This window comes from Myxocyprinus asiaticus, chromosome 41, assembly GCF_019703515.2.
Source record: "Myxocyprinus asiaticus isolate MX2 ecotype Aquarium Trade chromosome 41, UBuf_Myxa_2, whole genome shotgun sequence".
Lineage (NCBI taxonomy): Eukaryota > Metazoa > Chordata > Actinopteri > Cypriniformes > Catostomidae > Myxocyprinus > Myxocyprinus asiaticus.
Genome location: NC_059384.1, coordinates 28249426 through 28266053, shown reverse-complemented (window position 1 = coordinate 28266053; position 16628 = coordinate 28249426). Strand labels below are relative to the sequence as shown.

Below are 16628 nucleotides of genomic sequence, written 5' to 3'. Positions count from 1 at the left end.
TATTTCTGTAAACTTTTTTCTTTTGTCTAGTTGGTGAAAAAATGCACTTCAGTTGAACATTTAATCAGGGAAACATTAAACAATGAAGTTATAGGCATGTAAGTACAGGGGACCCAAAAAGCACGTGGGCACATAAATTCATAAATTCTTCACATTAGATTAAAATAAATGCCACTTGGTTTGATACTTTAAAAAATACAGCTTAAGCACCCTTTTCAAGCAAAACATTTAACCAAAAAAAATAAATAAAAAGGTTTGTTTGGTTTCCAGTGATATATACTGTCCAAAATTAAAACCAAAAGTCAAACGTTGGTGGAAGACGTCCATAGTTGATATGATGAGGAACTGACTTCACCAAAAATCACCTTGACACCAGTTGGTTACATGTCATTGCAAAAATGGCTCTATAAAGTGAAGTTGTTTACTGAGAAAAGCTCTAGCATCATTTGTTGATACCACCTCTAATGCGATGACATTTACACATTGTTAAATGTGACTTTAATGTCCAAATACCATTTGGGGCACCTGTATTTGTGTGTTAACTATCATAAAATGTTACAACACTGACATCTGCTGGTGAATCAGAGCTGCAACAATGTCACTGGAGAGGATTTGTTGTCTATTACATTTTACAGGTGGAATATTGAGCTTATATAGTAATACAATCTTAAAATTGTGTCTCAACTACAAGTCCTCCTTTGTCTAATGTTTGTAATTGTTGTGTTCAGAAAATTATCCATACACTGTAAAAAGTGATTCATGTGTCAAGTAAATCTGATTAAAAAAATTAATATGAAATTTATAAATATTACGGATATCTTATATTTGAAATTATGACTTTGCATTGTATAAAAAATATTGGGTACATTTTAACTGCTACATTTAAGAGAGAAGACAACTACTTTATTTTGGGGAAATTTGTGCAATTTTGTGGTTTAATTTACGGTCACCAATTCATTTGAAAGTGAACAACTGATTTGATGACATTTTGGCACACTGGTCGACATGTGTACACGCTAAAAGGTAAGCCTTAATAATTTGTAATTTCCTTTTATTTCTTAATTGTCTTGTTAAATGTTGACCAGGTGTGTTCAGTCCAGTTCTTGAGCACCACTAACATTGCATATTTTGGATGGCACCCTTATTTTATATTCCCAGTTTATGTCGAAGCCTGTCCTGATGAACTGGTTGAATCAGGTGTGCAAAATAAGAGAGACATCTAAATGTGTCTGATGAAAAAATGGCGATGATCGTTTATAATACCTCCTTTCTTCACCCATTCGCGTGGAGACGGCACATAAACGGAGGATGGTTATGCCGTTAATTGTAACCCGAAAAAAAAACAATTCAAGATGTGCTTCAGAAACGGTTTGAAAACCAGCGTGATCAGACTAAACAAATTGTCACTGTTTGCTTTATCTCAGTTTTTGTACATTGAGAACTTTGTTGAAGTTACGCTATAGGGTGACCAGACGTCCCGATAAAACCGGGCCAGACCCGATTTTACGGGCAGTGTCCGTCCCGGTGGTGTTACAGAACTTCATTTGCTCTGCTTTTTTATCATGAGCAACTTGCAACAAATAATGAGAGAAACATCAATTCCTGCAGTCTCATAATCAGTGGTGCTGATCTTTCCCCTCAGTGCTGCTATCTATCAACCCAGTATTTTTCCCAAACTTTTTATGGGCCGTGCGTTCCCGCGCCGATAAAGATTAGAGTCTTATTTTCTATAATATGCCCTGAGGGAAAAACAGGTAAAAGTAGTCTGTAAACCAGTATTTTCCAAACATGTTCTTGGGGACACACAACTCTGCACATTTTTACCCCTTATTTAACACACCTGATTGAAATCATCAGCTCGTTAGTAAAGGCTCCATGACCTGATCTTGGTGTGTCAGATAAGGGGGACTTACAAAATATGCAGAGCTGTGGGTCTCCAAGAGCAGGATTGAAAACCCCTGGTCTAAAAGCGGCTGATTAAGCTTTATGGAAGAGAAAAACTGCCTAAATTAAAAATGAATAAATACATTTCCAAATAAATGTAAAAAATTAAAAAATGTGTACATATAAATAAATGTGTTTTCAGTACCTAGGTAGAAGCATTGACCAGACAGATTATAATGTGTTGCTTGGTAAATTACTTTGGAGAGGAGGAGAATGATCTCTTCCAAAAGTACGATGTAAGTACCTGAAACTATTATGAAAATGTATGATGTTTTCCACACACACACACACACACACACACACAAAATGCATTAGTACTTTTGTCTGTTTAAAAATATAAAATACTCAGCCTCATGTCTTTCTAAACCAGGACGAGTTTCTCTCTGTGAAACACAAAAGGATGTGATGGGTACAATACAGTTATAGTATTAGTAATAGTTTTGACTAGTGTTCATTGTTACAGCCTGGTAACTTTTAGCAAAACTTTATCTGATGAATTTTGTGCACCCCCTTCTCATAAGAGTTGCATTGCAGACAGCAAGTCAGAATGGATTTTATGAATGTAGTCGAAGAGTCACAATGTTTACACTTTTCAGAGAAATCAGACAATATATGGTTTACTAATAGTTGTCTCAGAATATTAAAATAAGATACAAGTATTTTAACAGAAAAAAATACATGCAACACTTTTTAAAACGCTGACATGCTAGAAATACTTGCAACATGAGAAGTATCAAATGCTTGTGTGTTTGTGTTCTATAGTGCTCTAATACAGATGTTCAGCAAGATCTCCTGCAGCACGTCATGAAAATTACTGTCAGCACAAGGGGTGAGCAGGAGGCATCCTTCAGCATCATTTTGGAGGGGGTCCAAGTCATGACTGGGTTGGAAAATATGGCTAAAGCCTGTGCGATTCTTCTGGGACTCACATATGCCCTAAACCTCAGCTATCCCAAAAACTGAGGTATACATTTGAGGCATTTCAGAAGTTATCCACCAAATTGCAAGCACTTAAAAACAAACGTATTCTATAGAGTTTTGCAAGCAAAGCCTTTTCTTTGTTTTTCTGGACCAGGCTCTTGGTCCAGAATGCACTGAATAGAGGGATTTGTTCTTAAAGTTCAACATTAATACAAGCTTATAGCAAGCATAACTGTCATTGGTTTTGCAAGACAAGTTGTTTACCAAGTTTTATTCCAGAATAGTTTTTTTTTTCCACAAAAACAACTCTGTTTAGAGACATGTTCTTGGAGAATGTTATAAGTTAAACAGCAAGTGTGGGTATAGTCCAGTCCAGTTAGCCAAGTGTCATGTATGGCATTTTCAACATACTCTCACAGCGAAATCCTCTGGATTCTTAGAACTTTTCTAAATTTGGCTAATTCGTATGATATCGTGCGACTGCACTCATTTGAATTCCTACGACTTTCACTATAGCCAATGACGTCGCTGGACATCATTTCCATCTAATACGCGACACTTGCTTCTGTCACACACAACAGCTTCCTGTCATGTTTACACACTCTACTGATTGGTTAAGATTAGATAAGGGGTTTGGGTAAGGGCATAATATTAATAAGTATGTCCTTAACGCCTCGTGTGCGGAACTCGTGCTTACTTCCGCATTAGACATCCGGGAATTTGCACGTGATGAAGTCGTACGAGTTTATGCAAACAACATCGTTCGAGACCATACGAAATAGCCAACTCATAAATTATGTATGAATTTTCATGAGATCGGGTTGGCATTTTTGTTTTTGGAAAACATTTAAAGCTTTGAGATTTTACCTTGTCTTTAAAGTCTAGCAACTTTATATCATGGGTGTATTCTTTTTGAAAAGTTATTTTAGGATATGTTTTATAGCCTAAAGGAATAGTTCCCCCAAAAATGAAAATTCTCTCATAATTTACTCACACATATGACTTTCTTTCTTCTGCAGAACACATACAAATCACAGATCTCACCTCTGTAGGTCCATACAATGCAAGTAAATCATGCAAGGCACAAAAACATCATAAAGGTAATCCATAAGACTCTGGTGGTTTAATCCATTAAAACATTTGAAAATTACACTCTAGTATTTTAATACCTTTTAAATATGATAAATTCATTAAAAAAATACTTCTGAAGCTATCTAATCGGTTTTAAGTAAGAACAGACTAAAATAAAACTCCTTGCTCATGATCGCCAAGGAGACTGCTGATGTCATAAGTATTGTCTCACCCCATACTCATTGGATTATTTAAGACATGAATTAAACTACTAGAGTTATATGGATTCATTTTAGGCTGTTTTTGTGCTTTTAAAATCCTCAAAGTTTTGGTCACCTATCACTTGCATTGTAAGGACCTACAGAGCTAAGATTTTCTTAAAATCTTTTTTGTGTTCTGCAGAAGAAAGTCAGTCATACACATCTGATTTCATGAGGGCGAGTCAATGGTGAGAGATTTTTCATTTTTGAATTATTCCTTTTAGAGGAGGCTTGTCATAATAAAACTTTGACTACAGCACAAATTTGACAGTAAGTTGACCTTTGTAAACTTTACCTTAATGTTTTTTTTTTTTTTTTTTCATGAAATGGTGCATATATTTGTGTATTTGTATTAAACTATGTATTTCTTTTCCTTTTTTTTTTATCAAACAGTTTTAGTGTAATGTACACTGCTTACTGTTTGATAGAATAAATTCAGCACTTAACCGTAAGGTTGTGTGTGTGTTTGGGTTTTATATCTTGTTGGGTGTTTGTACAAGTTATTGATCTGCCTATATATATAAATTCATATATAAATACTTTGAGTGGGAATAATATTTAAAATATAAATGGATAAAGCGTTAAAAAAATGCATAATGTACAAATTGTTTAAAGTGTTTTAAGGCGGTAAAATGTCACTTTTATAATTTGTAAGCTTATAAAAATGACTAAATTAGCTTAATATCATTAGAAGAATAAAGCATGTTAGATTAAATTAATGTGATTTCATAAAAAAAAAAAAAAAAAACAAGGTTTAATTACTAACTAATTTTGATGACTTCACATGATTTAAGGAATTCCATTAAAAAAAGAAAAAAAAAAGCAGTAAATACTAACTAATTTGGATGATTTCACATAATTTAAGGAAATTTTATTTTAAAAAACAAGGATTCAATATTAACTAATTTGGGTGACTTCACATGATTTCATTAAGGAGATTTCATTAAAAAAAAACAAGGATTGAAATGTTCTTAAAAATATTAAGTGTAATATTGTTACCATACTTTTTTTAAGTAGTTATCACATAATACTTTTTACAGTGCACTAAAGAGAGCCCAACCTTTATCCTTCCATCCTTAACACTGACTCGCCGTTTTAAATATAGTGTCAGGATATATCTATATCATTAACAAGCTTCAAAAATAAAATAAAAAATGCATCTACAATTTAATAGCTCTACTGTATTATACTTTTGATGGCATTTCAATTGCTGAAACTATCTTAGACTATGTACTTTACACCATATAGCCTAACATGGTTCTTTACATAAAAGTGAACATAGGTAAATAAAAAGCCATTTTAGGTCAAATGTATCTATCCAATCATGTTGTAGTTGGGCCCAGTGGTGTTGTAACATAACTGTAGGTTTGCTGTGTGTGTTTGTTTTGGCTGTGATAACAGTATGTTTTGAAGATCTCACTGATCTGTGGCCAGCAAGTTGAGAGAGCAGCCAGGACAGCTTAAAAGGAAATAAACCTGGTGTACAGGCAGGCAGTGGGAGCCTGTTTACAGTTCTTCCTGTTGCATTGTGGCCCCAGAAAGTATTTGGGCACTTGAGCCAAACTTCATTGCATACAGTAGATAACAAAGCATAAAACCAAGTGACATCTTCAAACAAATTATGCCCTAATTTTTAGCATTTTAGCAATAACTTTTGAACAACTGGTGTCGATTTTGATTTTTAGTGGATGTATAAAGTCAGTTCCCCTGAAGTTCAAACAGGTGTCCTAGCAAAGTAATCTCAGGTGTAGTTCATCACATGTTTCCACTAATGTTTGACAACCAGAAAGTGTCCAGATACTTAGAGATGTTCTGGGTTCAGTACAAGTAGAATTTGTGGCATAATATTGATTACCACAAAAATATATTTTGACTTGTCCCTCCAGTTCTTTAAAAAAAATTAAAAATCTGGGTTACAGTGAGTCACTTAAGGCCAAAGTATACTTCGGGTGTCCGCGTTGCGGATTGCTCCGCGCACAGTATGTGTGACGCAAATTGCGTCATCTGTACAGCTTGACTGCACGCCGCTTAGATTTTAACAGAAGAATTAATCTAAGTGCTTTTATAAAATTACAAGCGCTGAATTTTTGTGCCAGGAGTGGCATAAATTTACCCAACAGCAATGTGAAAGACTGGTAGAGAACATGCCAAGACACATGAAAGCTGTGATTGAAAATCAGGGTTATTCCACTAAATACTGATTTCTGAACTTGTTTTCTTTGCATTATTCGAGGTCTGGAAACACTGCATCTTTTTTGTTATTTTGACCAGTTGCCATTTTCTGCAAATAAATGCTCTAAATGACAATATTTTTATTTGGAATTTGGGAAAAATGTTGTCAGTACTTTATAGAATAAAACAAAAGTGTTATTGGTTTTTGGTTACAGCTATTTGGTTTGTTAAATGAAGCTTAACATTGTCTTTGTGTTTGTTTTTGAGTTGCCACAGTATGCAATAGACTGGCATGTCTTAAGGTCAATATTAGGTAACAAATGGCAAAAAAAGAAACAGCTTTCTCTAGAAACTCATCAGTCAATCATTGTTTTGAGAAATGAAGGCTATACAATGCTTGAAATTGCCAAAAAAAAAAAAAAAAAAAAAACTAAAGATTTCATACAAAGGTGTACAATACAGTCTTCAAAGACAAAGGACAACTGGCTCTAACAAGGACAGAAAGAGATGTGGAAGGCCAGATGTACAACTAAACAAGAGGATAAGTACATCAGAGTCTCTAGTTTGAGAAATAGACGCCTCACATGTCCTCAGCTGACAGCTTCATTGAATTCTACCCGCTCAACACCAGTTTCATGTACAACAGTAAAGAGAAGACTCAGGGCTGCAGGCCTTATGGGAAGAATTGCAAAGAAAAAGCCACTTTTGAAACAGAAAAACAAAAAGAAAAGGTTAGAGTGGGCAAAGAAACACAGACGTTGGTAAGATAATGAAACAGATAATTGGAAAAGAGTGTTATGGATCTTAACCCCATTGAGCTTTTGTGGGATCAGCTAGACCAGGGGTCGGCAACCTGTGGCACGTGTGCCAGCATTGGCACGCGGAAGGATAATCACTGGCACGCCAGCAACGGCGAGAGAGGAGTAGACTATTTTATTTATATCAATTCTCACCTACATTCCAATCTACATCTTGATGTAATCCTTCCTCATGATCACGCACCGTGTTTTCATGAGCTGAATGGGAGACTAAACAAAAAGTTAAAATGTGGAGTTTGCAGTATACTCAACAGACTCGTGCAGCGCGTGCAAGCCATTCGCGCATCACGAGCCAGCAGTGCTTCACTTCCGGTCAGGCTGTGTGGATAACCGATTGCATTCTGTGTTTCCAACCCAGCATGCAGGTACACCCTTAAACCATAGTCACACTCAAAATTACATTAAACGATTAAAAGAGAAAACATAAACCCACATCGTGGGGGGTCAAAAATCTGAGTCTATTCAAAATCTAAATTAAACCTGGAAATAAACTTTTAGGATTTTGCAGATGCGATTCACCGAAAAGGTCTAAATAGTTGATCGGCTTGTGATGCGCGAATGGCTTGCACACGCAGCGTGAGTCTCATCACACTTTAATAGTTTTTAGTCTCCCATTCAGCTGAAGGAAACACGCTGTGGGAAGGATTACATCAAGATGTAGATTGGAACGCAGGTGCGAAAAACTTCTTATAAATAAAATAGCCTGCTCCTCTCTCGCTGTTGCTTGCGTGCTATTATTACCCCTCTGTGTGATTTTGAAAAATATGCATTCATAATATACGAAATATTTAAGATTCCACACAATTTCGTGATCAGTAATCAAATAAGAAAATTTGTGACATTAACTGTGTTAACTCATTTGGACAAAAGGACAGGTTTTCTTTCATTAAAGCACTTTCAAATGGCACAGCCATTGACCAGGAAAATAAAAAATGGCACTCCATGTCAAAAAGGTTGCCAACCCCTGAGCTAGACTGTAAGGTGCGTGAGAAGTGCCCAACAAGACAGCCACATCTATGGCAAGTGCTACAGGAAGTGTGGGGTGAAATGTTACCTGAGTATCTGGACATCAACAAGTTATCAAAAAGAACAAAACTGAAATATCACTGACATAAGTATTCAGACCCTTAACTCAGTACTTAGTTGAAGCACCTTTGGCAGTGATTACAGCCTCAAGTCTTTTTGGGTATGATGCGTCAGGCTTTGCACACCTGGATTTGGGGATTTTCTGCCATTCTTCTCTGCAGATCCTCTCGAGCTCTGTCAGGTTGGATGGGGACCATTAGTGGAAAGCAATTTTCAGGTCTCTCCAGAGATGTTTGTTTGGGTTCAAGTCCGGGCTCTGGCTGGGCCACTCAAGGACATTCACAGAGTTGTCCCTAAGCCACTCTTGTGTTGCCTTAGCTGTGTGCTTTGGGTTATTGTCCTGTTGGAAGGTGAACCTTTGGCCCTGTCTGAGATCCTGAGCGCTCTGGACCAGGTTTTCATTAAGGTTATCTGTGTATTTTGCTGCGTTCAGCTGTCCTTCATCCCTGACCAGTCCTCCAGTCCCTGTCGCTGAAAAACACCCCCACAGCATGATGCTACTACCACCATGCTTCACCGTTGGTATGGTATTGCGCAGGTGATGAGCAGTGCCTGTTTTCCTCCAGACATGACACTTGGAATTGAGGCCAAACAGTTCGATTTTCATTTCACCAGACCAGAGAATCTTGTTTCTCACAGTCTGAGAGTCCTTTAGGTGCTTTTTTATGTGTCTTGAACTTAGGAGAGGCTTCCGGCTGGCCACTCTGCAATAAAGCCCAGATCTGTGGAGTGTTGCAGTGATGGTTGTCCTTCTGCAAGTTTCTCCCATCTCCACACGTGATCTCTGGAGCTCAACCAGAGTGACCATCGGGTTCCTGGACACCACCAAGGCCCTTCTCCCCTGATTGCTCAGTTTGTCTGGGCGGTCAGCTCTAGGAAGAGTCCTGGTTGTTCCAAACTTCTTCCATTTAATAATTATGGAGGCCACTGTGCTCTTGGGAACCTTAAATGCAGGCAAAACATTTTTGTAGCCTTCTCCAGATCTGTGCCTCAACACAATCCTGTCTCTGAGCTCTGCAGGCAGTTCCTTTGACCTCATGGCTTGGTTTTGCTCTGATATGCATTTTCAGCTGTGAGACCTTATATAGACAGGTGTGTGCCTTTCCAAAACATTTCCAATCAATTGAATTTGCCACAGGTGGACTCCAATCAAAGTGTAGAAACATCTCAAATATGATCCAGAGAAATGGGATGCACCTGAGCTTCATGTGTCATGGCAAATGGTCTGAGTACTTATGTCTTTTTGATAATTTGCACTATATATATATATATATATACACTATATTGCCAAAAGTATTCGCTCATCTGCCTTTAGACGCATATGAACTTAAGTGACATCCCATTCTTAATCCATAGGGTTTAATATGACGTCGGCCCACCCTTTGCAGCTATAACAGCTTCAACTCTTCTGGGAAGGCTTTCCACAAGGTGTAGGAGTGTGTTTATGGGAATTTTTGACCATTCTTCCAGAAGCGCATTTGTGAGGTCGGACACTGATGTTGGACGAGAAGGCCTGGCTCGCAGTCTTCGCTCTAATTCATCCCAAAGGTGCTCTATCGGGTTGAGGTCAGGACTCTGTGCAGGCCAGTCAAGTTCTTCCACACCAAACTCGCTCATCCATGTCTTTATGGACCTTGCTTTGTGCACTGGTGCGCAGTCATGTTGGAACAGGAATGGGCCATCCCCAAACTGTTCCCACAAAGTTGGGAGCATGGAATTGTCCAAAATCTCTTGGTATGCTGAAGCATTCAGAGTTCCTTTCACTGGAACTAAGGGGCCAAGCCCAGCTCCTGAAAAACAACCCCACACCATAATCCCCCCCTCCACCAAATTTCACAGTTGGCACAATGCAGTCAGACAAGTACCAAGTACTCGTCCATCAGATTGCCAGATGGAGAAGCATGATTCGTCACTCCAGAGAATGCGTCTCCACTGCTCTAGAGTCCAGTGGCAGCGTGCTTTACACCACTGCATCCGACGCTTTGCATTGCACTTGGTGATGTATGGCTTGGATGCAGCTGCTCGGCCATGGAAACCCATTCCATGAAGCTCTCTATGCACTGTTCTTGAGCTAATCTGAAGGCCACATGAACTTTGGAGGTCTGTAGCGATTGACTCTGCAGAAAGTTGGCGACCTCTGCGCACTATGCGCCTCAGCATCCGCTGACCCCGCTCTGTCATTTTACATGGCCTACCACTTCGTGGCTGAGTTGATGTCATTCCCAATCCCTTCCACTTTGTTATAATACCACTGACAGTTGACTGTGGAATATTTAGTAGCGAGGAAATTTCATGACTGGACTTGTTGCACAGGTGGCATCCTATCACAGTACCACGCTGGAACTCACTGAGCTCCTGAGAGCGGCCCATTCTTTCACAAATGTTTGTAGAAGCAGTCTGCATGCCTAGGTGCTTCATTTTATACACCTGTGGCCATGGAAGTGATTGGAACACCTGAATTCAATTATTTGGATTGGTGAGCGAATACTTTTGGCAATATAGTGTATATACTGTATATGTATAATTTTAGGACCTAATTTTATAGATTTTATTTTATATATATATACAGTTGTGCTCAAAAGTTTGCATACCCTTGGAGAATTGGTAATATATGTACCATTTTTAAAGAAAACATGAGTTAGCAGGCAAAACACATTTCCTTTATTTCTTATGGGATTCATATTCAACTGTTGGTTATAACAAAATGGCACAATCATAAAACAAAACATGGCAACAAAGAAAAAAATGAAATGACCCCTGTTCAAAAGTCTGCATATCCTTAGTTCTTAATACTGTGTATTGCCCCCTTTAGCATCAATGACAGCGTGCAGTCTTTTGTAATAGTTGTCTATGAGGCCCCAAATTCTTGCAGGTGGTATAACTGCCCATTCGTCTTGGCAAAATGCCTCCAGGTCATGCAGAGTTTTTGGTTGTCTTGCAAGAACCGCACGTTTGAGATCTCCCAAGAGTGGCTCGATGATATTAAGGTCAGGAGACTGTGATGGCCACTCCAGAACCTTCACCTTTTTCTGCTGTAACCACTGGAGGGTCAACTTGGCCTTGTGCTTAGGGTCATTGTCTTCCTGGAAAGTCCAAGAGCGTCCCATGCGCAGCTTTTGTGCAGAAGAATGCAAATTGTCTGAAGTATTTTCTGATAACATGCTGCATTCATCTTGCCATCAATTTTCACAAGATTCCCTGTGCCTTTAGAGCTCACACACCCCCAAAACATCAGTGAGCCACCACCACGCTTCACAGCGGGGATGGTATTCTTTTCACTATAGACTTTGTTGACCCCTCTCCAAACATAGCGCTTATGGTTGTGACCAAGCCAAGGTCAGGTAGACCAAGAAAGATTTCAGCCACAACTGCCAGAAGAATTGTTCGGAATACAAAGAAGAACCCACAGGTAACTTCAGGAGAAATACAGGCTGCTCTGGAAAAAGACGGTGTGGTTGTTTCAAGGAGCAAAATACGACGATACTTGAACAAAAATGAGCTGCATGGTCGAGTTGCCAGAAAGAAGCCTTTACTGTGCCAATGCCACAAAAAAGCCTGGTTACAATATGCCCGACAACACCTTGACATGCCTCACAGCTTCTGGCACACTGTAGTTTGGAGTGATGAGAACAAAATAGAGCTTTATGGTCACAACCATAAACGCTATGTTTGGAGAGGGGTCAAAAAAGGCCTATAGTGAAAAGAATACCATCCCCACTGTGAAGCATGGTGGTGGCTCACTGATGTTTTGGGGGTGTGTGAGCTCTAAAGGCACGGGGAATCATGTGAAAATTGATGGCAAGATGAATGCAGCATGTTATCAGAAAATACTGGCAGACAATTTGCATTCTTCTGCACGAAAGCTGCGCATGGGACGCTCTTGGACTTTCCAGCACGATAATGACCCTAAGCACAAGGCCAAGTTGACCCTCCAGTGGTTACAGCAGAAAAAGGTGAAGGTTCTGGAGTGGCCATCATAGTCTCCTGACCTTAATATCATCGAGCCACTCTGGGGAGATCTCAAACGTGCGGTTCAAGCAAAACGACCAAAGACTTTGCATGACCTGGAGGCATTTTGCCATGACGAATGGGCAGCTATACCACCTGCAAGAATTTGGGGCCTCATAGACAACTATTACAAAAGACTGCACGCTGTCATTGATGCTAAAGGGGGCAATACACAGTATTAAGAACTAAGGATATGCAGACTTTTGAACAGGGGTCATTTCATTTATTTCTTTGTTGCCATGTTTTGTTTTATGATTGTGCCATTCTGTTATAACCTACAGTTGAATATGAATCCCATAAGAAATAAAAGAAATGTGTTTTGCCAGCTCACTCTTGTTTTCTTTAAAAATGGTACATATATTACCAATTCTACAAGGGTATGCAAACTTTTGAGCACAACTGTATATATAATATATATATATATATATATATATATATATATATATATATATATATATATATATATATAATTAGGTCCTAAAATTAGGTTTCATTGTCTTAGCAAAATATCATTTATTATGACTTCATTTTATTTTGCAATGAAATATGACCCAGACATGTTTTTGAGATTCACCCATGTACTTCTTTTTTTTTTTTTTGTGTGTGTATATAAAATGTACATTGTACTGGTTTGGAGAGTTATTTCTGAGATACCCTAATGTCCTGGAGGGAAAAATTTTAAAATGCATGCTGTGTCTCCTTATGTAGTTCTGTTTTCTGCACATGCTGTTCATTCCTTTACAAACCTGAATGGAAAAAAGACATTTATCTCTCACTGACTCACTGAGATTACTCTATCTATAGTAGACAGCAATGCAAACCGGTACCTGCCAGTGGGTGGGCGTACCTCACTATGTAACTGATTACTGAACCACATATATTTTCCTTTGGAGTTGTTATTAGATTGTAAATGTTCCTCAGGAGCTATTCTCCTGGAATGATAGATCCTTGGAGATTTCAAACTTGGATAGAGGAACATAATGAATGAGGAGCGAATGGAGAACGGAATAGACTCCGATGATGATCTTCAACCCGAGGAGATACCCGATTACCTGAGAGACAGAAGAAGAGCCAAGTCCTTACCTGCGTATCCCGAGCAGGCGAATCTTTACCACCAAATCTCTCGGAACTGCAGAAAACGTGTAAAGTTTGCGGATGCGCTCGGGTTAAATCTGGCCAGCGTGAAGCACTTCAACACCAGCGAAGACCCCCATATTCCTGCCAAAGTGTTCTCCAGGCTGAAAAGTTTCCCGCTTCATCACGACCGAGACTTCATGGATGACTTGTGCGTAAACCTGAAGTCCACACTGACACTGGAGCGCCTGGTACCGGCTTTCAAGATGCCCGTAGACTCCAGTGACTTGGAGATGCGGCTTACGCGCTGTCACGTCGCGTTGGAAAGCGTCACGATCACACAGTTTGATGTGCGTGGAATCATAAGAGCGATGGGTACGAGTAACAGAAGAGAGGCTGGTGTCAGGTATACTTTCAACGACTGGCTGTCGTTCGTGGACACTCAGGCCATTCTGATGCCCACCGAGAACAAAACAAACCGAGAACGCTTCTCCTTCACTATGTACACGCCTCCCTTCTTGGTTCCGAGTGCATCTGTGCATTTCGCAGTGTACATGAAAGAAGATAACTGCGAATTCTGGGATAACAATGATGGACTGAACTATTCACTGAAGTACAGCTCGACATCGTGTGAGACTGCAGCTTTTCACGCGATATGAAGAGAGATGGTCTTGCGCTTTTACGCACTTGCACCCTGCTCGGATGAAAAGGATTCTTTAGTGCGTTTTTGACCTTAGAAAAATAATAATAATAATAATAATAATAATAATAATAAACTTAAGTATCCGACTTTGCCTTAAAGGGATAGTTCACCCCAAAATAAAACATTCTGTCATCATTTACTCATCCTCATGTCGTTCCAAACACATATGTCTGTCTTTCTTTGGTGAAACAAAAAAGTATGTTTAACAAAACCTCTCCGCTGCTCTTTTCCACACAATAAAAGTGACAAAAAGAGCATAAATGGCACAAAAGTATTATAAAACTGGTCCATCTGTCTCACATACTTAATAACAAGCATTCTGAAACCTTTGAGAAACAGACTGAAATGTAAATTGTTATTTGCTGAAAATCTTCCCCACCACTGTAGCTCTCAGAACTTGCATTGCATTCAAAGAATGTTCAGAATAAATGTCTCGAGACATGCAAAATCAATGATGTTTAATGTTACTGAAGTCAAACGTGGCACAAATCATCTTTAATCACCAAATTTTTATTAAAAACAAGCGTGAATGACATTTGAGAGCCATGACGCAGAGGAATATTTTTAGCAAATAAAAACTTACAGCAAATAAAAATGTTTGTCTGTTCCGTACTAAAATATATTCTATTCTATTCTGTTCTATTCTTTTGACACGGGATATAGTGAACAAGTTTTATGGACTACTTTTATGATAGTTTTGTGTGTGTGTGTGTGCAAATTATTATTATTTATTTATTTTATTTGTTTTGGCATTTTTGAAGCCTCTGTCCCCATTCACTTTTAATTGAATGGAAAAGAACACCTGACTCTCAAAAAAAAATTTTGCTTATTTTTCAGATTTACAAATTTAAATTTCATGACAAATTTCCATCAAATTGAATAATTTATATTAATTAAACTTAAAATATTTAGTTCATTTATTTATTTTATTTTGATAAAATTATTCAATTCAATTTGTTGCAAATTTAGTATAAAATTAAAATGCGTGAATCTTAGTTTTGTGTGTGTGTTTTGTGTGTGTGTGTGTGTAGAAATTCTGCTAAACATCTCCTTTTGTGTTCTATGGAAGGAATGAGGGTGAGTAAATGATGACATAATTTTCAGTTTTGGGTAAACTATCCCTTTAAGTCTCAAGGGTATGGATAAAAAAGGGGGGTTGATGTGTCCTGGAAATTAAAGCTGGCAAGAGAGACTAACTGGCATATAATAGCTGTAAACTCAATCTGTTCGTTGGTTCAGCAGGCCAACCTTAATGGAAAATGCCAACCACCTTCCATTCTAAGTGCATTTCAGAAAAAATTTAGAATATTTCGAACATGTGCAAAGGATCACAAACATCGAAAGAACTACCAGTACATCCCCTTGGCTGGACTTAAAGGAACTTCTGTTGGATCACACTTTCACAAATGACATTGATTAAGCTCAAACATGAAAATTTGATATTTGCCGCCTCTATCAATATCGTACAAATCTCGACACTGTAATACTGTCTTTGTACTGTGGACACTTACTGTACAGGGAACAATTCAGCATTGCATTATCTTACAGCATGGACAGCTTCAGATCTAAGAGTTGTCATCAATAGAAGCTACTGAAATATGCTTTTCCAGATGAATTAAATGAACTCTTGATGCATATCTGTGTTGGACTGTAAATTTAAATTGTGGGTGTATTTAGAAGTGCCTTGTAGTAGCCTATTTTTTGTAAAATGCACAACTCACAAAACAGGTGAACATTTGTTAAGACAGTGCAGCGTTCAGTGAAGTGAAAACTGTTTTTAAATGCACCAATTACCACTGCATGAAGGATAAAAATGTAATTCAGTTCAGTTGGAACATATGATTAAAAAACAGCTCCTTGAATGAATTGGGGCAACACTGCTGCTAAATTAATGTGCTGCAATGAGATATCATGCATATTTTAACAGTAAACCATTTTTTGAATTACAGAAATGAGTGTGGATGGTTGGAAAAAATAAAACTGAATGTTTACAGTTCTCTCAGCATAACGGCAAAGACATTGACTGCAGTAAATGTATAATAAGCCTGTATGTGCCGATATATGATTAACGATCTATCATTACAAGTCAAGTACAGTCCCTTTGCCGTAGTTTTAACCTCCAAGGACTGTTTGATTTGGTTCATGCATGTTATTGGCTACAGGCAAACTGAGATAAAAGGTGACATTCTTTGTTTGGTAACATGCTAATGTTTGATATGCAAATATTCATATGCATGCAGTAAAACACAGTTTAATGTACCTGTTGAGATTTAACTCAATACATCACAGTAAAATAAGCTTGAAATTTTATTTTTTCATTTTGCTTTTGATGCTTGTGATTAAATAATTATCATCAGGATGAAATGGCTATTTGAGATATTTTTCTTAAATAGTGCTACATATATTAAATATCTTAAAAACATTTATACGTACTTCGGTTTTGATACGAACGCTTAGAGTATGCATACATTTCAACGCTTAACAGCCTTTCAGTTTATACAGCATTGGACTGTGTGCACATACAAGTGTTATGAGATACTGGTCGTTTTCTCTTTCGGAGTTTAGAGCCAT

General features: G+C 38.1%; 1 protein-coding gene across 1 annotated transcript; it reads left to right on the top strand.

Annotated features, from left to right (window-relative positions):
• Nucleotides 1–13149: 13149 nt before the first annotated feature.
• Nucleotides 13150–16375, top strand: LOC127431980 (protein phosphatase 1 regulatory subunit 3G-like). Its single transcript, XM_051682687.1, has one exon. It carries the CDS (start codon nucleotides 13261–13263, stop codon nucleotides 14011–14013), a length of 753 nt encoding a protein of 250 aa, XP_051538647.1. The 5' UTR covers nucleotides 13150–13260; the 3' UTR covers nucleotides 14014–16375.
• The last annotated feature ends 253 nt before the right edge of the window (nucleotides 16376–16628 follow it).

Coding starts and splice junctions, on each gene's coding strand:
- LOC127431980 (XM_051682687.1), top strand. CDS start 13,261: ATGAATGAGGAGCGAATGGAGAACGGAATAGACTCCGATGATGATCTT.